General features: G+C 46.7%; 1 protein-coding gene across 2 annotated transcripts in view; it reads left to right on the top strand.

Moving 5' to 3' along the window:
* USP20 (ubiquitin specific peptidase 20) overlaps positions 1-25,359 on the top strand; it is a 647,940-nt gene that overhangs the window by 495,724 nt on the left and 126,857 nt on the right. For both annotated transcript variants that reach the window (XM_085613993.1, XM_085613994.1), the window contains exon 22: positions 1,669-1,771. In XM_085613993.1, coding sequence (XP_085470119.1) covers positions 1,669-1,771 — 103 coding nt within the window. The remainder of the gene's footprint in view (positions 1-1,668; positions 1,772-25,359) is intronic.

Genomic DNA, 25,359 nt, shown 5'->3' with positions numbered 1-25,359 from the left:
TCTATTGTGACAGTAATCTTTCCTTTTCTAGCCAGGTTACTCGTCTAACAGGTTGTTGCTTCGGTCTCCTCAAAATTTTGAGAAGATTCCTTCCGCTGCTGCCTCAAGCGGCTAGGGAATCAGTGGTCCGGGCACTTATTTTGTCCCGTTTGGACTATGCCAATGCCCTCTATGCGGGGCTCCCAGCTTATGCATTCAATAAGCTTCAAGTTACCCAGAATGCGGCTGTCCGCATGCTGGGTGGGCTGGGTCACAGGCAGAGTGTTCATGGCTACCGTCGCTCCCTTCATTGGCTACCGGTCAGGGCCCGGATAGCTTTCAAATCTTTAACCCTTGCTCACCGCGCCCTGCACGGTCGAGGGCCGGGCTACCTCCAGAAACGGTTCTCGTTTTACATACCGGGGCGTCACTTGAGGTCCTCTTCTCTCAGGCTTATGAAGGTGCCTTCCTTCCAGCGCCATAGACTAGGTGGCGCCTCCCTGGTTGTGTTTGCTGCCCGTGCCTGGAATGCGCTCCCCCTCTCTCTCCGAATTGTTGAAGACACTGGGGTTTTCAAGAAACTGCTAAAAACTTATCTCTTCTCTTAGGGTTGAGTCTTAATTCTGTCCTGCCCTGAACCGCGCCGGGACACTCCTTCGAGTATCTGTGCGCGTAATAAAAGTAAATAACATAACAAATAACATAACATCGTGTACTCCATTATGTCTGACAGGTTCTCCAACAAAAACCTCATCTGTGGACGATGACATTACTTTCAAGGATGTCTTAGTATGAGAAGCTTGCAAGCTTAACTTGCCCCCTCGTACTGCAGTTTTCATGCCCAGGGAGACCATTAAATCTAGGACGTTGCATGCGTTTGTTACTCTTAGTCCCAGGCTTACTAGAAATTGAAGAAGAGTTTTCTTACACCGGCAATGACCAAAGCAGTCACTTTAGAGTTATTTAAAAACATACAGGTACTCATACAGGCAAGATCTGTAATACCTCTAAGGCTGCAGGTGCGTGAAACCATTTCAGATAAGGTGAGTTTTGTTTATGCCTTATTCTGTGGTGTTTGTCACTGATTTTTAGCCTTAATTCAGTCATATAAATCTATGAAAGATCCAGTGACTAAAAAATGTACTTACCTGCAACTTCACTGCTCCTGCATCGGTATCTTTCATAGATTATTTTGCAACCCTTCCTCCTCCCCTTCCATTGATGCTCGTCGCCTGCCTTCATCTTTTTTGTTATAAAAATCTGATCTGTGAATGCCTCTTAGAAGAGTGGCATTCATAGGCTCTTCGTTTTATTGACTCCCTGTTTGCCCATATAATGAGGTGGATAGGCTACAATGCTAAATTAATATTTCTTATCACTGTTGTTCTAACATTGTCTGCTGAGAAATAATTCAAGCATGTTAAGCTAAAAATAGCAGAGCTGGAGGAGTATAGTTATGGGTAAGTATTTTTTTTTCTTGGCATCTACTAGCTGTTCTGCTATTTTGGGTTATTTTAAGCTTACGTTCCTATGTACAATGGTGTTTGACCGGTTGAACCACTGCTACGTTTGGTTCACTGATGATTGTGGTTGTCGAGGCAGCTCGTATAACACAACTGTTTGCACATCCTTAATCTCTTGCTGGTAGTATCCCTTTGTGCTGAACTGCCATTTTTTTGTGGTTTGCAGTTGAACAAGGCGTTCCAAGCAGAAGAATCTCCCAGTGTCATTTATTGTATCAGCATGCAGTGGTTCAGGGAATGGGAAGCGTTCGTGAAAGGCAAGGATAATGGTGAGTGTGGAGATTCAAGGTATGGCTTGAAAGACTCTTATCTACACACAGAAGATCTCCCATCAAGTTACTGCTCATTATAGTCTGTAAGCCAAACCAGCACTCATGCAAACAGCTATTCTGATTAATGCTTCTAACCATAAATTACACAGCTTTTTGATTCCCCCGGTACTAGGGTGGATCGCAAAATTTTCCTAGTAGTGGGTAGTTTCTTTGCCTGCAAAAGGGACAGCGTGTCCCAGGAGCCAGTGTGTGCCTGAGGGGGCAGACTCAACTCACACTATAATGCGCTGCCTTAGGTCCTGCTGTACGGAACATGCTTGGGTGAAGCTCGGGTCAAGAACGGGCCCTTCTTTACCCATCATCCGCTTGAAGAGGCTGGGTGCCTCGTGTTTGTTCGATTCTATATCTTCCTTGACAGTTAGTTACTCTCTCTCGCTCCTTCCTTACTTTCTTACTTTCTGTTTCAAGAGTGACCTGGCAGTCAATCAAGGGCTCCTTAATTTTCCACCTGCTGTGACAGGATTTATACCTCAATTTGTGATTATTTGATTTAATTCCATGGTTTTAGTGGCACTATGGTGAAACGCAAATTAGGTATGCACAGGTATTGGTATCAGAAATCCCACTACTTTGGATGTCTTCTTCGAGCGGACAGTAATGGTCATTGATAAGGAAATTCAGCTTGCTGAAATCCTCCTTTCATTGACTTTGGATACTGTGGAGTTAGACGCAGTAACTATGGGACGTTCCTCTTCTTTCGGGATGGGGGGGCTGGTGTTGAACCCAGCATAGCCTCGTCAAAAGCTTGAGTGGAATCAATGCCTATTGATGCTGACCCTGCCCTGCCATCTTCAACAATAGCATCTGTTGCGAAGCAACCTTAGCAGGGTATAAACTCGAAAAATATGGACAGTGGCTTAGGGAGGCCCCTTTCCCAGTCTCCCCTTAGGCCCCTCCTTCAACCTGGATGCTTATAAGAGTGAACTGATTTCTCAGATCTGTGGCCAGTTTAAGAAGATATTGGTTGATTGTCGTAGCGCTTTGATTGAACGGTTGGACTCCGTTGAACACAAATGATCTCATTTCGGCCCTGGTCAGGATGGGAGCTGGGTCATTGGCTCATAAATATCTACCAACTCTGCTGTTGTCCAAACCCCTGCGTCAACTGTGCTTACTGTCACTGAGATTCTCGAACCCGGGACCGGTCTCCCAACTTCTGTTCAGGGAGCACATGTCCTTTATCGCCCCCTAAGGATGACATTTCCCTGGTCCCTTGGTGGCCATGTCCATCCAGCACCCAATGAGAGAGATCTTGGCTCCTCACCACATTTCAGTAAGAGGGGGGAGGGTTTGTAAAAGCAAAACCATCTGCCGTCTACCATCCGCAAGCGTGTCCGTATGTGGTGGTTTTGGCCAGTGCCCACAGAGTGCAGCTAGTCAATAAGGTTATGCATTGGTTTCATACTCGTCTTAGGTATAAGGGCAGGCTATTTATCCACATTCTTTTTGCGTGTAGAGAGGAGTGGGTGTGCCCCTTGGACAAGGATTTTCAGGGGGACTGTATTCTTAATTTTAGAAATCCCTTCATTGTAAGGGATCTCTTCCAAGCCCCATCTTCGGGCCCAACCAGAGTCTCTGAGATGAAGGTTCTGCCACTCTGCTGTTTCTGTAGACATTATGGGATTGGCAACCCAAAGTCTGCCAGCAGTTGTGCCTCCCCTCTACATGTTGCTCTTTACCAGTTTCCAATAGGTCCTCTGCTCTGTTAGATCTACCAGATAAAGACTGACGACAGGGGGTTGGGATGTCAAATAAGTCTCATTTGTGGTCTCAGCCCCATCATCCGACCTCCCCCACTGATAGTGTTCCAAATGCTAGCAAGGGTACTGAGGTTGTTGCTGGTTTCATGTCCAGCCCTAAGTGTTCCTACCTCCCAACAGCCCTTCTTCAGTGTAGTTACATTACTGAGTTGGAATATTGCTGCTATTCATGCTAAATTAGGGCTGGAAAATTGAATTTTATTAAGTCGTATATTATCTTAAAGCAGGAAACTTTAAGAACTTCTGTTGCTTTCTTTGAGGTCTTTTTCTGTCATTCTGTCCCCGCAACTACTGCCACTGTCAGTCAAACCAGGGCAGGCCTTACTGCATAGTTCAGGGATAATATGGATTGCATTATATCTCCTATCCCCCATCAGAGTAGCCTAATTTAGGCTTTTTATGTGTGCTGGCCAAGGAACTTTAGTATTGTCATTATTAATTTTTATAACAACTATTTCAATAAGACCAATCCAAATTTTGGCTGACTTTTTGATTTTATAAGTGGACTTGATACTCTGATAAAGGAAAAGGAATGAACTTGGTTGTGGTAAAAGATTTTAATGCAAAATAGGGGAACACTCCCTCAGTTAATGGGGGTAATTTGTTTGATTCGACCTGGACTGAAGGGATAGCTTAAGGACTGGATCGAAGAGGTTGTGCGCTTCACTCATATGTGGTGGACTACAATACTTGTAATGCCATTGAGATGGTGTGTCCCCCTGTTACCTATAGTGAGGGGGAAAGAGAAGTTGGGAGGAGTGTGCCACTTCTGTTCACTGTATTATTGTTACACAGCATTTCCTGAATCAGGTAATTGATCGGTCTATTTAATATTGTGTTTTCAGTGACCGTAACCCCCTGTTCATCACTACACGGAGGCTTGATGATGGCACCAAGAAATTATGGGGAGAAGTTGGGAGCATTTCATTTAAGGATGAAGGGAGGAGATTGGTTTGGCGCATATCTAATATGGATGAGCTGTTAGCGAAACTTTGCACCAGCCGTTTTGCCCTGATATGAGGCAGATCATTCTAAGAGCATAGAGGCATTTGTCAAACTGCGTCTCCTAATCCCGGTGGCACTTCTGAAGCTGCTAAGGCCTGGGAGTGATAGTCCTTGTGGTTTAATGGTACATGTAGGTCAGCCAAGAAGAGTCTTCAGTACGTGCTGCATGGCAACCGTGAAGATGTGGGGCTAATTTCCGAAAGTCAGAGGGTGTATAAGCGGGTCTTACAAAATAGAAAACTGGATGTACAGGCTGACATCTGGCTTAGTATGGGTTAATCTTGTAAAATCGGCATGTAGTCCATCATAAGAAGGTGACCCCATCTATAAAAACATTATTTATGCTAACATAGGCCCAGATAAATAAGTGTAGCATTTTTGTAACATTTAAACCCCATGAATTGTGGGTCTTTGTTCACTGATTATTCGTCTTTATTTCCCTATCAATATTGTTTTAATCTTGAATGAGGTAATTTGAGCGGTCACAAACATTCCTGCCAATAAAGTCCCTGGGCCGGACAGAGTTCTTATGGATCTCTACATGGTTAACCTAGACTTTTGGGCACCATTACTTGCTAATTTTATAAATGCGATCTGCGAGTCCGGTTTCCCTTGCTCCAGGCACTCTGCGATCATTGTACCCATTTTCAAAAAAGTCCCAGCTGCTATTGCCAGTTTCACTATTAGATTCTGTTGTGAAGATCATGGGCAGGATAGTGCTTGACCGACTAACAACCTGGATGGATGAGAATTATGTGTTATCAAGGGTGCTGTTTGAGTTCCATGCAGGTGTGGGCACGATGGACCAATGTCTTAACTTGCATCTTCTGATCAGTAAGTACATGATCGCTAAGCATATTTCCATCTACCTAGCCTTCATGTCTCTCCTGCGCCTTTGACCTTATTGTGAGATCAAAACTGTGGGAAATCCTAGAATCCTAGGTAATTAAAAAAGGCGCTGTTACATTTTTACGTGCCCTCCGTTACGATCTTGAACCCTCAATCAGATATGGGTCTAATGCTAAATGTACAGAGTCGTTTGAGCTGTCTGGGGGTTTGGCAGGGATGTGTGCTCGCCCTTGTGCTGATTCTATTGTACATTAAAAGGCTTGAAGCAGCATTAATTAAGAAAGGAAGGGCTATGCCCATGGTTAAGAAAAGGTCGTGCCTCTATTATTACATGCTGATGACGTTGTGTTGCTTGGGAGAACTTCTAATAGGATTAAACTTTTGTTGAATACTTTTGTTGATTTTATGGCATAACTGAATCTTGAAACTAACTTGTCCAAAACGTTTGTTGCAGTGTGTGGACCTAGCAATCTAAGGTCCGTCTTTCTGGTCATACAGGGTAAGCCCATTACCGGAACTCATGAGTTTCCCCATATAGGTGTAGCATTTGACTCTTAGGGCTGTTGAGCACTGTGCCTGACAAAAAGGATACAGAGATTTTTGAATGCTGCTGGGTTTCTGTTTAATCGGGTGTTCTCAACTGGAAGGAACCAGTGAACCAGCTTCTAGAAGTTTATAAGAGGAAGTGCCTACCATTCTCAACTTATAGCTCAAGAGGGTGGGGTTAGAAGAGTGAGGGCTCTGCAGATCATGGAAAACAGGGTTTGCAGATGTATTTTAGGCCTCCTGGCTTGTTGTCCTGACTGTGCGATTCATGAGGAGTTGGGTCGTGGGTACGTTGAAGATAACATCAACTTAGCTCCTCTGTTATGGTGTTCGATTTGGTGTAACCTACAGGCCACTTTATTCTGTGACTGGGGGTGTCAGATTTCATGGTTCTCTTACATTCAACAAACCAGCAATGTGCTGGGTAGACCTTCAATCTTCTCTAACCCCAGGGCTTTAAAAGCTAAAGAGAAAGAGTGGCTGAAAACTAATTTCTTAGGCCTGAAGAGGAAGGGCAGAGAAAATGAAGAATTAACTAAGACAACACATATTGAACATGTTAGGATATGTACAACCATGGTTGTGGAGCCATATTTGTATATGGTGTTTAATACATGGGATTCTATTTTACTGACCAAATTCAGGTTTGGGATTATTACAAGTCATTTATGTTTCCCCTGGGCCAGTTCGATCGGGCAACCATTATGATATGCCCTTGCAACAAACAACTCTGTATAATGTGTATTGCACTATACTTTTTGCTGCAAATTTTATTGTGTATATACTATAAGATTTTTAATGTAGGTATTGAGTGGGACTGGTTTGGTAAAATGGAAACCTGCCTTACTGTTCTTTTAACATCTCAGCTCTACTGTAGTATGTTTTAGTGTTTATTTTTTTCAAATCTACTTTGTCACAGAAAAAGCTCATCTTTTAACTTTTTCCTGTAATGTTGAATGTCTGTCAATGAATGGAATACTGGGATAGTTTGTATTGTTGGACCGTTCTGTGGAGAGAGAGGGAGAGAGAGTTCTGTGGAGAGAGAGAGAGAGAGAGATAGAGAGAATATATATATATATATATATATATATATATATATATATATATATATATATATATAATCTACTGGCGGTCGCCAGCAGATAGTTATAGTTAGGACCGTGTTTCCATAGGAAATCCGCAACATTCTATTTGGAATAACTTTGGCGCCAGTTGACGAATCCTCCCGAAATTTTCAAAATAGGTGGGGCGCTCCGCTCCTACCCTGAAAGTCTCGGGGGGGATTCGTCAAGCGGGGGCTGAGAAAAAAGGGGAGTCCCAAAACGCGTTTTCCCCATGCAATTTTCCATAGGGACCTTTAGTCCAAGGTACAGCCCGAACGGCTGAACAGAATTACTTGAAATTTGGCAGAGAGGTAGTCCTCAGCTCAGGGAAGTGCCTTTTGCAGGTCTGGTGTCAATCTGTTCAGTAGTTCCTGAGAAAATCAAAAAAGTAAAATCATATATATATGTGGGCGGAGCCTAACCACACATCTCATCCTGAGATCCGATTGGCTGTCAGCACTTCATCCAAGAAGTGTTGGCAGCCATCTTGGGACCAATATACATGATAGCACCTCATTAAAAAACATTGCAGTTAATAGAAGGTTTTAAGACTTTAGTTACATTATAAATCATTTGTTGATGGTACCATACTCATTTTAGGAATTGTGGTATGTTCTAAGGTGATTTCACCATGTGAAAAAGCCTTCTGCTGGGATATCATGATTGAGAGAAAAATATTTTCTCATGCTTTTCCCACAGAGGTTTGGAAGGTGATCTATAAGCTAAACTGAGAGCATATTTTCTGTAAATTCACATTATCTTTCTCAGTCATGTGAGAATGAAGTCTGACATTCTCAGTAAAACATGTACATCCAACAAGGGCAGAGACTGTCAGTTGATTCCTTTGTGTTCTACTGCAGCTTCCCAGAGTGTTCCAAAGAACAACTAGAGCGCTAACAGTCCTACTTATGATAAACGTATGGCACACCTGAAGCCATCTTGCTTGGATTAAAGTGGTAACTCTTAAAACATTTAATTTAAAAAGGAACAAAATGAGGGGGTTCATTTTTCCATAACAAGTATGATTAGTGCTGCAGAAAGAAAAACTAGGGCACATTTTGACTTCTGAAATCCTCTTTTATTTCATTAAAAAATTCTGACATGCAGACTGAAACATGCACTTTCAATACCAGCAGCAGTTTTCCCTGGTGAGCAGTAGCTTTACTACAGTGATCTAATGAGCAAAAAGAGTGCTAACATTCTGAATTTATGGCAAATGTGTGACACATCTGAATGCCTTCTTGATGGAATCAAAGTAAAAAACTGAAAGTATTTCCTACTGAGGAGACTGCAGTAAATTAGGAAATTAGGAAACTTCATAACAAATAAGTCTCCCAAGATGGCCACCAGAGACAAAAGAGCCCAAATGTAGCCCAAATATCACCCAGATGTAGCCCAAGTATAGCCCAATGACAGAATGCCCCAGAGTGTTCTTAAAAACAACTAGAGCGCTTACTGTCTTCATTATGACAAAAGTATGGCACACCTGAAGCCATCTTGATTGGAATAAACTGGTAACACTTAAAACATTTAATTTAAAAAGGAACACAATGAGGGGGTTCATTTTGCCATAGAATTTATGATTAATGCTGAAGAAAGAAAATGAGGGCACATTTTGAGTGACTTCTCAAATCCTCTTCTATTTCATTAAAAAATTCTGACATGCAGACTGAAACATGCACTTTTAATACCAGGAGCAGACTTCCATGGTGAACAGTAGTTTTACTACAGTGATCTAATGAGCAACTAGAGTGCTAACTTTTAGAATTTATGGCAAATGTGTGACATATCTGAATACCTTCATGATGGAATCAAAGTAAAAAACTGAAAGCATTTCCTACTGAGGAGACTGCAGTACATGAGGAAATTAGGAAACTTCATAACAAATAAATCTCCCAAGATGGCCATCGGAGACAAAAGAGCCCAAATGTAGCCCAAAATCACCCAGATGTAGCCCAAATATAGCCCAATGACAGAAGTGTGCAAAACACTTATTATTTTGTGTTTTTGCAGTGTTATATAGTGCAGACTTGTCAGGTATTGGAGTGCTTTACATGAGCATTGGTTACATCACACAAGAACAAATTCATTGTGGTTGTAGACATGGGGGGACTAAGTGATTTGACCAGAATCACAGAATGTCGAGCTGAAGCAGAAACTCCAACCTGGTTCCCCAGTTGCAAAGTCTGCAGTTCTGGAAGTAACACTACATCCTCTCCCCTAAGTGCAACATTTAATCAAGTGGTCAACTGGATAAAAAAACATAAAGATAACAAATAATTTAAAAGTGCTTTGTCGCTATTTGAAAACTCAGAAAATATGTCCTTATTTTAGTCTTTTAGAGCACTAACCATAAATTTGATGCCAATAAGACTCTCTCATATATGTAATGTCTAAAGGAACTGCTCTAGGTATTACAGTTTTGATTACATCAAGATGACGTCAGGCGTTCCACACTTTTGTAATAAATATAGAATGTTAGCAATCTAGTTGTTCATTAGGATACTGTTGAGAGGCAGAGGCCAGGGGCACGGACTCTGAAAATTGAAGGCAGGTAGGAGGGTGCAAAGGCAACAATTTAACCACACTGAGCAGGCAGGAAGGGCCGTGGCAGCACAACAGACTATGGAGGGCAGTGGAAAGGGGGGCAGGGGCAACAAACCAACAATACAGGACTTGCAAGAGAGGCTGTGGCAATGTAAAAGACCATTGTGGGCAGAAGGAAGAGGCAATGGTAGTACAACCATACATGCCAACAGACCCGATTCAGCCAGGAAACGTCCAATGTTTTTAAGCTCAAATGGGATTTATTTGATCTGTCTCCTGTCTACAATCTCCTCTTTTTCAATGTAACTCAAAGGGGAAAATCAATACCCCAGTTTTTTTTCAAAATCTCCCTCTTACCAAGTTCAAAATGTTCGCAAGTATGGTACATTGGATCATGGAAGGAAATGGGGTAGGGACATGGACTTGGATAACAGAGGACAGGAGGGACATGGAGAGGTGCACCAAACTGACCCTGCAGGGCAGGCATCAGGGTTTGCAGCAGCACAATACACCACATAGGGCATGCGGGACGGGAGTGCAGCACAACAATCCATAGAAAGCAAGAGTGAGGGGACAGGACCATGCACATGGACAACAGAGAACAGAGGGGCAAGAGGCACTGGTAGCTAGCTGACCATAATGGACAGACAGGAGAGAAAGCTGCAGCATAACAGACCATAAAGGGCAGGAGGGAGGGATCAGGGGCATTACAATGGAACAGACAAGCCAGGAGGGAGGGAGTAGGGCTCTGCACATGTAAACAGAGGGCTGGGGGCAAGGGGGCAGGGCAGGAGCAGCAAGATAGCCATGGAGGTCGGGCAGGATGGGCACTAGAAGCAAGACACACCATGAAGAGCAACAGTGAGACTGTGATGGCATACACACAGACCATGGAGGGAAGGTGGGAGGGGGTCAGGGGCAGCTAACTGACCACACAGGGAAGGTGGGAGGGGCCATGGCAGCACAGAAGACCATGCATGGCAAGTGGGAGGGTTAGTGGCAGCACAATGGCTATGATGGGCAAGAAGGAGGGTGCAGGGGCATGCACAAAGGACCATGGAGGATATAAGGGAGGGTCAGGACCTGTGCACAGACAAGAAAGTTCAGGGGAAGGGGCCTCACAACAGACCGCACGGGGCAGGCAGGAGGAGCAGTTGCAGCACAACAGACCAGGGAGGGCAGAAGGGTGTGGCAGTACAATGGACCATGTAGGACAGGAGGAAGAGGATAGGGGCATGGCATGTGGACAGGCAGGGTGGAGGTGGCAGGGACAGGTTACAGTCATCTGACAATGCTAGGCAGGTGGGAGGGGAGTGGCAGCTCAACAGAACACTCAGAGTAGATAGGAGTGGCAGGTCCATGGAACATGGTGGGCAAAAAGGATGGAGCAGGGGCATGCACAAAGACATCGGAGGGCAGGGGGAAGGAGAATAGGGGCAGCAAGCTAAGCACAGAGATTAAGCAGGAGGTCAATGATGGGGCATAGAATTGGGCAATGGAGGGCAGGAGGAGGGGACTGGTACATCATACTAAATTGAGGGCAGTGGCAGCACATCAGACCCTGCATGGCAGAAGGGAGGAGGCTAGTCCATGGATTCACACAACAGAGGATAGGGAGGAGGGGGATGGGGCAGCAAGCTAACTGTTCAGAGAAGGTGGGTATTAGGAACTTTATTGTTTTTAAAACGTGTGTCTGTGCAAACTACTTAAAATATGAACAAGTATGCAGCATAATCTCACTTTTATTCAGGAAGAAGAGGACGTTTGTGACTGTGACTCCGGGCTCACTTGGCAGAAACACCCCCTGACCCTCCACCCCCTATCGCAAAATGTAATGCCCGTGAAAAGGGTAGGTGAACACAGTGTTATATAGAACATAGTCCTGAGAGCACGATTGAAAATGAAAACTAGATATAGTGTATGGTATAAACTATGCACCAAAAAGTGTGATATAAGATGAACCGGGCGTGAAACATAATATGCAATACATTGTGCGCAATGACAGATTCATTGGAGAGCGCGAGATAGCACAGGCACTAGCGCCTGCTATGCGATGTGCGCCTTGGAGTGTAATATGCACAGGGCAGTGTTGTGTAACCTAACTAGTCTCTAAAGTTGTAATATAAAATATGTGCTGGGGAGTGTAACGTTGCATATGCACTGTGACAAAGATATGGATCCCAGATTGTAATATGTATGGCATAGCACTGTGCGTTATAACATAGGCATCGAGGAAGGCAAGTTAGATGGGGCAATATAACCCGTGCGAAGACAAGTGTGGCATGACATATTCACGGGGTGGTGTTACAGTGCACATGGGCTAGAGAGTGTCATAGCCTATGCACTAGCTGGTGGAATACAACACAGAGGTGTGTGGCACTCGGCAGGCAATGGTGGGTGTAACACAGCATTGGGCTCTGCCAGGAGCGCGCTGTGACTCTCAAGTGATGTTCGTCCCCTTTCCAGAGAGTAAAATAAAAAGTATTACACATCCGGCAGTGGATGTGTGTTTCATTAACCGTGAGGGGGGTTTCTTACATACTTTTGGTCGAATTTTTGTCGAATCCCCTTTGAATGGCTTGGTGTGCATGTGTATTAAATGTGCCCGTCAATAGCTACCCATGTTTGTATAAATAAACGGCAAGGGTGTCTACTGGGATTAGGCACGGTAGGGCATCAGACATGTCAGAGCTTCACTAGTGGTGTAAATACATTCCACGTGGATTCATTGTATGCATAGTCGCCTTTTAATGAATATCACTCAAATCGTCATGGTGATAGGTACGTACGGTTTGTCCAGCATGTCCTAGGTGTGTCTATAAATATATATTTTTTTAAAATAATAAAAAACAGTGGCTGGCTCTGGGGATTGGGGTAAAAAAAATATAATTAGGAGACAGGCCCTGGGGGATGGGGTCATCAGGGCCAATAAATTAGAATAAGAAGGGGAACCACACAGCCCCCCTTCTTAAAAAATTAAAATAAATAAAAGACTGACATCGTGCCGGAGGCCACGCCCCCTCCTTGCAGCACTCCGCAAACGCGCCCCCTGGCGAATTTTAAGTTGGGGAATTAATTCCTCTTCAATACTGAGGGTCCCTGAGGGCCAACTAGCCCAACAGGCATCTCCAGTATGCGCCAGGGAGCTGCGCTGCAGACGGGTGTTCTGAGGCCAAGCCCCTTTTTACACCTCTCTGAAACGCAGCTCTGTGGCGCTTACTGGAGGTACATAGTGGTCTAGTTTGACCCTAGGGACCCTTAGGATTCAAGGGGACTTAATCTCTCAACTTAGAACAGCCACAGGGCGCGTTTACACAGTGGTGAAGGGAGGGGACGGGGCCTGAGGTGACGTGTGCAAACACGCACTATGGCACGTTTTAAATTGGGGATATAATTTCACTTCAATACTGAGGGCCCCTGGGGGCTAACTAGCCCACCAAGGGCTTCCAGTAAGCGCCACTGAGCTGCATTGCAGAGAGGTGGTCCAGGCTGTGCCACTTTTTACACCTCTCTGCAACGCAGCTCTGTGGCACTTACTGGAGGTACCTAGTGGGCTAGTTGGACCCTAGGGACCCTCAGGATTCAAATGAACTTAATCTCCCAACTAAAAATGGACACAGGGCGTGTTTACACAGTGTGAAGGAAGGGGACGGGGCCTGAGTTAACGTGTGCAAAAACGCCCTGTGGCCTGTTTTAAGAGGTAGTTTTAATCCCCCTGCCCTATTATATACTAGGGGCTTACAGAGGAGGTCATGCTAATCACAGGGGGACCCCAACGCATAATGTTCCCTAGTGTATGTAGGTGTTTTCACTGTATTCTAAGTGTCTTTTAACATAGCACTGGCTCTAGGACTGGTTAGTCAGACTCAGTTACCACCAGTATCTGTCTGAAAAAGTTGAGGGTACAGGATGATTTTGCAACAAGGATTCTTTCTGCTCTTCTTTTTGTTCTTTCTGCACGTTATCCTTCTTCCTGCACTTTTCTTAGTCTTTGAGGACTTCTGTTGCTTCTTTCTGCACTTCTTTTTTTTCTTTCTATGCATTTTTTCTTCTTTCTTCACATGTCCTATCTCTGTAGGCATAGTTAGAAATTAGCATTTAAAAAATCTTTGAAATTCACAGAAAAAACAATAGGTTTCAGGCACGTTATAGTTGGGAATTAGCATTTAAAAAACCTCAGAAATTCACTGAAAAAACCATAGGTTTCAGGGGTGTTATAGTTAGCTGGACTTTTCACTTGTACAAAACCATTGAAATTCCCCTGTTATAGTTAGTTCAGCTAACTATAACTCGCGCGCCCGCAATGCACTGCTGATGACGTCACATATTACATCACTCATGACCTGGTCAGTGACATCACTGATGACATCTCAAATGACATCACTGATGACATCATCCTTGTGATAGAGTGGCAGACCTCATCTCACCCTAATATAACCTTTGATACACACATTCAAAAATAGAGACTAAAATTTTCAAAACAATGGACATACCAATAACAGTTACAACAACCTCTTCAGTAATTCTAAGATCCACATACACATCCACTCATTCACCAACAGTCCTATACAGTCACTCATACATGTACTCACTCATCATATGTACCCATACACCTATACATCCTGTTACACAATGCCACTCATCCATAGAGTTACTCACACACATAGTCACTCATGCTAATAAAGAATCAAACATACATTTACTTGCATATACAGTTATACACACACCACCACACTTACTTCTACGGAAACTTACACATACTTAGTCTTTTAAACAATTACTTATAGAAACACATACTTATTCATACAGGAACTCTTTCAATCTCTCACTCTCACATATACTCACTTATATACACCAATAGTCACATATACTAGTTTAAAACATATGTAGTTACTCATAAAGACACTATTGAGACAGTCATTCACTCACTAACACACCCATACACACACTCATCCACCCATACAGTCCTGCACACATGCTGTCTTCAACACATACAGTGAGTCACTCATTTATGCACCTATGCACTACGTAATACCCCCACCGAACCATGCAGACACTCAGACTGATACCCAAAAAACCAACTAATAACCTATATAGACACCCATGTAGCTACTCACCAACCCATGCAGCCACTTATACACAAAGTGAGAGACTGATACAGATATTTACATATTTAAACATTACTCACTAAGCCATGTATTCACTATGATACACTTAATCAGTCAGTTACACAATCAATTTTTCAAAAACAAATCATCCATTTAGACACTTATATACCCATTTATTCTTCCATCAACCTTGAGATATACATATATAAAACATATTTAATTTTCAGAAAAACAGACATTCACTGGATGATGTCATCAGTGATGTCATCAGTGATGTCATTTGAGATGTCATCAGTGATGTCATGAGTGATGTCACTGACCATGTCATGAGTGATGTAATATGTGACGTCATGAGCAGTGCATTGCGGGCGCGCGAGTTATAGTTAGCTGAACTAACTATAACGGGGGAATTTCAATGGTTTTGTACAAGTGAAAAGTCCAGCTAACTATAACACCCCTGAAACCTATGGTTTTTTCAGTGAATATATATATATATATATATATATATATATATATATATATATATATATATATATATATATATATATATATATATATATATATATATATAGTGTGATTTTATGATTTTTTTAATAAATTATTGAATAAAGCTTTCATTCATTCATAGTAGTTGCTTCTGTGCACTGACATGTGGCACCATCGGACTATGTGATTACCTAATCGCCTCTGGAAATGATGGCACAGAGCCATATATAGGCACCAACCATGCTCGCATAAATGCATTCCTTACTTTCTGCATCGTTCAATCCTGATCCAGAGCTCTGCGTTTCACTGACTCCAGAATTATTTTTTTTATGACAGTGTGCTAGAGATAATGTATCCCCCAAAGAACGCAGACTTCAAACCATGCGACGAGACCCAGCTTTTCTGACCCAGCCCCCAACTCCTGGGAATTTAGTGTGTAACGCTTCCACCAATAGTTACAGCTTTCACGTGCAAACTGAGTCCTGATCCTGTCATACCGCGACAGAGAACCAAAGCACATTGATGAATTCAGGACAGTCTTTTCCTCTGCTGTTTTGCCTTTGAGGTCCCTCAACACCATCTACCTGCTGGGACGTTCACATCCTTGTCGTCCTTTCCTGACACAATCAGGAATGCTTTTGCTCAGACAATCCAAGACGGACAGGACACGGCTAAGTATGTTTTGAGGGCTGGTCTAGTAATAACAGACTGTATAGGTCGCTCCACAAACACCATCTTATTAATCAGGTGTCCTGCCTGGATGCACTCCACAGGATTTTCTGGGGATGCCAAGCATCCCTCATGGATATGCCAAGCATCCCTCATGGATATGCCAAGCATCCCTCATGGATATGCCCTTTGATGGCTCCAGGCTCTTTGGTGAAAAAGCTAACTCTGCGTTAGAGCGCTTCAAAGGCAGCATTGCTGTGGCCCGCTCTTTGGGTTTACTAACTCTGGCCTGTTGGTTCCATTAGCAACACTGAAAGTTTAGAGGATATTCTCAACCTGCACAACAGCTCATCTCATCATCATTGACTTTATTTTGGTTATAAAAAAACATAAAAGTACACAAAGCAGCATAGATATATAAACATAAGACTATAAATATTTCAATTCAATAAACTGCATTACAAAAAAAATCTATTTCCACGGAACAAGAAACTTGATATGGCCTTTGGACAAAACCCTATTATCGGGGGGTGTGGGAAGCCGGCACCCAAGATGGCCGCAACCGAGTAGAGCTCTGAACGTCAAAAACCTAAAACCCCTCGAATCCGACAATAATCCGGTTTTTATCTCAAATCTGTACTTTTCCCGTGCTCCCTGACACTTGGACCGCAAACTGCGAATTTCCGGCGCCATTGGACGGCAGTACGGCCGCGAGGAACTGTTCGCACCGAGGAAGCTGGGAGCCCCGGTGAAAGCGGGGTAAGCATCGGGCCACCGGAATCTTCGGAGGTGAGGCCCACTCGAGACCACCGACGACCTTCTCATACTGCCCCTCCTGCCCTGATCGAAAGTAGCCGCCGCCGCTCCTTCGTGGCCAGACGCCAATGGAGACTCGTTTGGGGCTCCGGGGGGGCGTTGCCGGAACCCGGTGACTCTGCTCGGACCTGTGGCGTCCTTCCCGGGGTTCCGGGGCGTGCCTGGCCCTGAAAGTTGACCGGAGGTGCAGAGACAATTATTGTGGGGTGAGCGCGGTCTTCTCACACCGCGCCTCATAATCAGTGTATGGAACCGGACGGACAGTAGAGACGAGGCCCAGAACTTAACGGAGACGGCCCCTATTCCCTCCGCTCTAATCACGCAGCTATATTCATAATTTGGCACAGGTGACCGATAGAGCGGAGGATACTGCCAGCGTGGGCGCTCCTTTTCACCCTCCTGTGCCCCCTACTAGAACAAGGACCAGTGGTTTAACTCCCAGCGCTTGTTGGTCTGACGTGGAGAGTAGGGGATATGCCGCAGGGTGCCCTAGAAGGGCGGGCCCCTAGTGCCAGCAAGGCACCAGCCCACCCCCCTTCTACTAGGGGACCCCTCGGGGAGGAGTCCCCTCTCTCTGCAGCCAGTGGCTGCGGCGCGCAGGGCGCGTCACATCTGGGGAGCGAGGAACGGTGGGGGGGTGTATATAGGCCTCCCCCACCCTCTCACCTTCCTCTTTTCGTGCCCTGGACACGCCGTCACGGGTTGTCTCGCGTCGTGTCGTATCGTCTCGTCGTGAGCCACACTGATCATGCATCGCGTCGTGGTCGCCTGCAGGGTGTTTGGCGGTGAGCCCCCCCTTTTTAGGTCTCGCCTGAGACAGCGCTTTCAGGCCGCCAACTACTGTGCATGTGTGCTGGGCGCGCGCACCATTTGGCAGCCTGAAAGCACTCGTCTTTCACTTTCGCCTGTCACACAGCCGCGCTTTGAAGTGTGATCGCGATTGCGATCACTTACATTTCGAGGGCGCTTTGATGTTTTCAGTGAGCCGCGCGGCCACTGAGGACATCAAAGCGCCCGTGAACACCATTTGCCACCCCCACCTCTTCAGCCAACTTACTCGCCATGTCTGCTCTGGATTCTTGTGCCTCTTTTTGTAACTCAGGAGCAGTAACATTGTCCTGGTGTCACTAGGGCTTCAAGTGGATGCTTTTTCAATATTATATACAAGCCACAGTTACTGCTAATTTATCTTATGCAACTAACAACGATTGACAAATCCAATAGTCCTAACTTGTTGTAGGTATCATGTTACTTGTTGTGTGTAGCTGTAAACAGGTAGCTACAGCCGCCCACCTAGTGCTTAATTTGTAACAAATAAGTGCTGGTGTTTTAATGAGGCAGAAGCTTTACACTTTATACTTTTTTTTTATTTTGCGTAACACAGAGGACATCAACTGAAATTTAATAGTGGCTTGGCTACAGCCACTTTCCCAGTGCTTAATTTGTAACAGAAGAGGTGCCGGGGCTCTGATTAGGTGGCAACTTTACACAGCATGTTGTTTTGTTTAGCCTGCCTAACACAGAGCCCACAAACCGGAAAAATGGGGAGGGGATGTTCTTTAAAGGCCACTACTGCTAACTTACGAATTTTGAAACCAGGTTTTAATGTCTGAATATGCTTAATAGCCTGTGATTGTGGACAAATTAGTTGATATTTCTATAGACACAAACATAAATATGACCTAAAGTGGAGCTACGTTATTATTTTATTTGTGTGTAGCTGCAAACACGTAGCTACAGCCACCCTCCTAGTGCTTAATTTGTAACAAAGGAAGTGCCGGTGTTTTGATGAGGCAGCAGCTTTACACTGTATATGTCTTTATTTAGTTTGCGTAACACAGAGCATATAAACTAAAATTCAATAGTGTCTTGGCTACAGCCACTTTCCTAGTGCTTAATTTGTAACCAAAGAGGTGCCGGGGCTTTTATCATGTTGAAGCTTTACAGAGCATGTTTGAATGGTTAGCCTGCCTAACACAGAGCACAGAAACCCTACAAATGGGGAGGACATGTTGTTTAAAGGCCAAAACTGCTACATGCCACACACTGATGCACGCCACACACTGCTGCACGCCACACACTGTTGCATGCCGCTGCACACCACACACTGCTGCACGCCACACACTGCTGCACGCCACACACTGCTGCACGACACACACTGCTGCACGACACACACTGCTGCACGCCACACCCTGCTGCACGCCACACCCTGCTGCACGCCACACCCTGCTGCACGCCACACCCTGCTGCACGCCACACCCTGCTGCACGCCACACACTGCTGCACGCCACACACTGCTGCACGCCACACACTGCTGCATGCAGCCACACACTGCTGCACGCCGCACACTGCTGCACACCGCACACTGCTGCAACCGTGACACTGCTACATGCCACACACTGCTGCACGCCACACACTGCTGCACAAATGGGGGAGGACATGTTGTTTAAAGGCCAAAACTGCTACATGCCACACACTGATGCACGCCACACACTGCTGCACGCCACACACTGTTGCATGCCGCTGCACACCACACACTGCTGCACGCCACACACTGCTGCACGCGTAACACTGCTGCACGACACACACTGCTGCACGCCACACACTACTGCACGCCACACACTGCTGCACGCCACACACTGCTGCACGCCACACACTGCTGCACGCCACACACTGCTGCACGCCACACACTGCTGCACGCCACACACTGCTGCACGCCACACACTGCTGCATGCCGCCACACACTGCTGCACGCCACACACTGCTGCACGCCACACACTGCTGCACACCACACACTGCTGCAACCGTGACACTGCTACATGCCACACACTGCTGCACGCCACACACTGCTGCACGCCACACACTGCTGCACGCCACACACTGCTGCATGCCGCCACACACTGCTGCACGCCACACACTGCTGCACGCCACACACTGCTGCACACCGCACACTGCTGCAACCGTGACACTGCTACATGCCACACACTGCTGCACGCCACACACTGCTGCACGCCACACACTGCTGCACGCCACACACTACTGCACGCCACACACTGCTGCACGCCACACACTGCTGCACGCCACACACTGCTGCACGCCACACACTGCTGCACGCCACACACTGCTGCACGCCACACACTGCTGCATGCCGCCACACACTGCTGCACGCCACACACTGCTGCACGCCACACACTGCTGCACACCGCACACTGCTGCAACCGTGACACTGCTACATGCCACACACTGATGCACGCCACACACTGCTGCACGCCATACTTTTTTTTTATTGTGCGTAACACAGAGGACATAAACTGTAATTTAATAGTGGCTTGGCTACAGCCACTTTCCCAGTGCTTAATTTGTAACAGAGGAGGTGCCGGGGCTTTGATTAGGTGGCAACTTTACACAGCATGTTGTTTTGTTTAGCCTGCCTTACACAGAGCACACAAACCGGAAAAATGGGGAGGGGATGTTCTTTAAAGTCCACTACTGCTAACCTACGAGTTTTGAAACCAGGTTTTAATGTCTGAATATGCTTAATAGCCTGTGATTGTGGACAAATTAGTTGATATTTCTATAAACACAAACATAAATATGACCTAAAGGGGAGCTACGTTATTATTTTTATTTGTGTGTAGCTGCAAACACGTAGCTACAGCCACCCTCCTAGTGCTTAATTTGTAACAAAGGAAGTGCCGGTGTTTTGATGAGGCAGCAGCTTTACACTGTATATGTCTTTATTTAGTTTGCGTAACACAGAGCATATAAACTAAAATTCAATAGTGTCTTGGCTACAGCCACTTTCCTAGTGCTTAATTTGTAACCAAAGAGGTGCCGGGGCTTTTATCATGTTGAAGCTTTACAGAGCAGGTTTGAATGGTTAGCCTGCCTAACACAGAGCACAGAAACCCTACAAATGGGGAGGACATGTTGTTTAAAGGCCAAAACTGCTACATGCCACACACTGATGCACGCCACACACTGCTGCATGCCGCTGCACACCACACACTGCTGCACGCCACACACTGCTGCACGCCACACACTGCTGCACGCCACACACTGCTGCACGCCACACACTGCTGCACGCCACACACTGCTGCATGCCGCCACACACTGCTGCATGCCGCCACACACTGCTGCATGCCGCCACACACTGCTGCATGCCGCCACACACTGCTGCATGCCGCCACACACTGCTGCATGCCGCCACACACTGCTGCATGCCGCCACACACTGCTGCATGCCACACACTGCTGCACGCCGCACACTGCTGCACGCCGCACACTGCTGCACGCCGCACACTGCTGCACGCCGCACACTGCTGCACGCCGCACACTGCTGCAACCGTGACACTGCTACATGCCACACACTGATGCACGCCACACACTGCTGCATGCCACACACTGCTGCACGCCACACACTGCTGCATGCCGCTGCACGCCACACACTGCTGCACGCCACACACTGCTGCACGCCACACACTGCTGCACGCCACACACTGCTGCACGCCACACACTGATGCACGCCACACACTTCTGCACGCCACACACTTCTGCACGCCACACACTTCTGCACGCCACACACTTCTGCACGCCGCTGCACGCCACACACTGCTGCACCCTGCACACTGCTGCACGCTGCACGCCGCACACTGCTGCACGCCGCACACTGCTGCACGCCGCACAATGCTGCACACCGCACACTGCTACACGAAACACTGCTGCAGGCCACACACTGCAGCACGCCACACACTGCTGCACGCCACACACTGCTGCATGCCGCTGCACGTCTCACACTGCTGCACGCCGCACACTGCTGCACGCCGCACACTGCTGCACGCCGCACACTGCTGCACGCCGCACACTGCAGCACGCCACACACTGCTGCATGACGCTGCCCGCCACACACTGCTGCCCGCCGCACACTGCTGCCCGCCGCACACTGCTGCCCGCCGCACACTGCTGCACGCCGCACACTGCCCACATCTGCTGCACGCCGCACAATGCTGCACGCCGCACACTGCTGCACTCCCCACACTGCTTTTATGCGAGTTTATGCTACTGACATTGTAAATGACAATGCCTTTTGTTTGTTTTAAGACCAAAACATAAATAAAAGGAATTGTAATTTTACAATGCCAATAGCTCAAACTCTTATAATTGCGAGACCTATTGCATTGCAAATGCTTGTTAAGGGTGCCACTGTGCCTGTGTGGGGCTCTACTCGAGTGCCACCCTTGTCCCCCTCGGGGCATGCTGGCGGTCAAAGGGCATCTGCCGGGGATGGATTTATTGTTGGCGTCTGGCGTCGAGGCATTGTCCCTCCGGTTGACTGCACAGAGGGTCGTTCACATTGCCTCGGGTGCTAGGGGGTGGGTTGGCTCACGGCGAACATCCACGGCCGGAGCACGGAGCGTCGCGGCCCTGGTTCATTCATGTCTCAGTTTGAGGAGGCTGACCACGTGACGGTCCCCCTGCAGTTAGTGGGTTGCGTCCCGTTACCAGCTGTGAAGGGCTGTCGCCGAGCGGGGGCACACAAGATATGATGACCTGAGGGGGGTTTATCGGGGGTCATGATGCGCGTGTGCGGGGTCTCGCGGTTCAGTGCCTTTATTGCCAGTGCTTAGACTCTAGAGGTTTCAGCATCGTGTGAGACTTTGGGCTGTGCCCAGGGTCAAGAGGGGGATCGACCGTGAGCAGAGTCCCACGGCCTTGTGTGTCAATTTCGGACTAGCCTGTGGAAGGGAGCGGAATGCTTTCGTTTTCTCTGTGTCATCAAACACTCCATAGACACGTACAGTGGATGTAAACTTGTAAGCCCCTCTGTAAACTGAGATGAAGTATTGACAATCCACATGGCTGTTCGGCTCGGCCTGAGTCCGCTGAAGCATGTGTGTGACTCGCACACAGTTGCTGTCTGGGACTGGGTGTGTCAAGTATTTCTATCGCCCCAAGGAACACCAGTGCAGCCGATCGGCAGGCACCAATGGCTGTTCCGCATATTAAAAAAAAAAAAACATAAAGAAAACCCTTGCTTCTTGGTGGTCGCGTTTCTAGAACAACCCTCCTTTCCCTGGAAGGGGGGCATGCTGCCAGAGTAGTAGTAATAGCTTCAGAGTGGGACTTTGACCAACAAAAGGGTGCACCACGTGGCATCTGAGGCGCTGTGTACATTGTACAGTGAGGCGCTGTGTGCACCGAGTCACACTGAGGCACTCTGCTGTTCTTGAGGCGCGCTCTACACTCCTGTAGGTGCACTGCTCACCGAGGCACACTGTAAACTTATTTTAAGTGTGTTACGGAATGGTTATGGTTTCCATCGGCGCGTTTTACAAGTTTGCATGCAAGGAAGGTTTTCTTAAAAAAGTGATACCTAAGTGCCAACTCTTATTTCCACCTTTGCGGTAAGGTTGGAAACGGAACATGGTTTTCACATCTTCATACATATGCGCCACCCAAGTGCGCACCAGACAACACTGGCTATACATGGGCACTCAGGTGAGATAAATGGCTGTTTTACGTTTGCCTGATCAGCAGGCAATCCTTATTATTTTAAGAAAATGCTGGTACTGTGATCTTTTATTCGCTAAACAGAAACTCAGAGCATTGACGCACCGCACCTTCCCACTTTAAACAGTGGCTTTTGGGCTTTGGAACAAGGGAGCCACATGGGCGTTACAAATATATGTGTCCCAACATTGAATAATCTGTGTTGAGACGAACATTTGTCTATTATAAGAAATTGTAGTTTGGAGAAAAATGGCCGAATTTTCAAAATACATTTGATAATCCATGTGGTATCGGGGGGAGACTTATTACTAATATTGCCATTTTTGCTGTTAACCACTCCTGATGTGCTGAGATGGTACCTGCTAGTATTTTGCACATGATGGCCACGAATGTAATCTTGGCGGAGGAGGCCCGGCCTGGGATATACTTTCGTACATGGTTGTGGCCGGGAATACACTTTGCGGGTTTCTGGTGCACAAACACGGTATGTAACCGGTTGGCGGATCAGGCATGGGGTGGCGCGGAGGGGGCCGTAGTGTCCCACTAAAATATTGAAAGCATGAGTGGCCAACCGCGACGCCCGGGGCCAACATACTGATCGACGAGTATAGCAATTTTCAGGTTATATGCTCGTTTCACATGCAGCCACATGGCAGGCTCTGTATTGCAGACCTTCCCGCCCAGCCACGTTATATTGCAAAAATCACAGTTGTCTTTTATTTTGGAGGCACCACAGATCCAACTTCTTAAAGCCACTCCTTTTACTCTTTCAATTATGGTGTGCATATATGTTTCAGTTAATAACTCAGAGATAAGCGCCTGCTAGCTGGGAATTAATGGCTCTTGATGTATGTGCGCTAAGTGGAGAGCTCATTGCAGATACAATGGTCGCTAGCAGGAGCACCTGGGTATAGGTGTCACTGAGCATGCTGCGGTCGGCAGAACTAAGGGTCGCAGCCTCTCTCGGTTGCAAAGTGTGGAGGCTTGCTGCGGTGTCCCTGCGCGCATTTTAAATGTTTTGCGATTTTATATAGGCGCAGGACGGTTCTGATTGTGGTACAGTTAGCGTTGGCAGCGTTTCCTGAGGTTGTCCGCAGCGTCGGGTCTGCTGGATTCTCAATGGCGGCAGCCCCTCGCGGGAGGTCTAACTGCTGGTGGTTGTTGACAGCGCTGAGTGTGAATGGCCGATGCATCGATGATCGCAAGCACTTTCGGTTTGCGGTCAGCCTTTGGTGTAATCGCGGCGGGTGTTTGTTATACACAGTCCCGGTTAACCTGCTACTAGTTAAGCTAGGATAGTTGAGCCTTACCACCCTGAAGGCGTCCGACCTCGGAAGCTAAGCAGGGTCAGGTCTGCGTAGGACTTGGATGGTGGTTGTCTGGGAATACCAGGTGCCGCAATTTGGTAGTACAGTGGCAGTTCACAGGGACTAGGAGTACTTTTTAAAGAGTCACCCTGGCCTAATGGTTAAGGTCTTAGACTCTTACTTTGAAGGTTAGGTGTTCAATCCCTAGTCTTGCAATATCACTGTCTGCTCAGTCTAAAGTGTAGGCAATGGTATTTTCTTCAGTAAGGTCGGGAAATATTTTGGCGTCGGCGGCATTATGTGAAAGCTTTTCAATATCAGACACATGCCCAGTGCTGCGTATTTTCCCCACGCGACCAACAACCTGTGACAAAGCCATGAAGCCTGACGTGCAGGTTGCTGCCCTGGTCTTATCAATATAACTGGAATGCAAGGGTGGAAACAGCATCATACTTGGCGTGCGACACCACTGCCATGCAAAGAATTTTGCTTGCACGGGATAGCCATACCCTTTAACCTAGTTACGGAGGAGAGAAAGGGGCTTTTGATGTTTAGTTATCGTATCACAGCAAATGTTATGGGCGGCTGGGGAAACAGACGTGCCTGAGGTTGCCGGGGGGCACATTGGTTGATTAACACCTCCTCCCTGTTGGCAATGCACCGCCTTCTTCAAGATGTGTGGGGGGCTATGGCGCGCTAACACGGCAATTTGTATGTTTTAGGTCAGGAGCGCCTACTCGTGCACAACAGCACATGCGGTAGTAGTTGCAGCTGCCCTTGGTAGAAACTTATCTGGGGGCCCCTGTTTGGAACAGCGTTG

Source organism: Triturus cristatus, chromosome 1_2 (genome assembly GCF_964204655.1).
Source record: "Triturus cristatus chromosome 1_2, aTriCri1.1, whole genome shotgun sequence".
Classification (NCBI taxonomy): Eukaryota; Metazoa; Chordata; class Amphibia; order Caudata; family Salamandridae; genus Triturus; species Triturus cristatus.
This window is presented reverse-complemented; position numbering and strand designations above follow the sequence as displayed.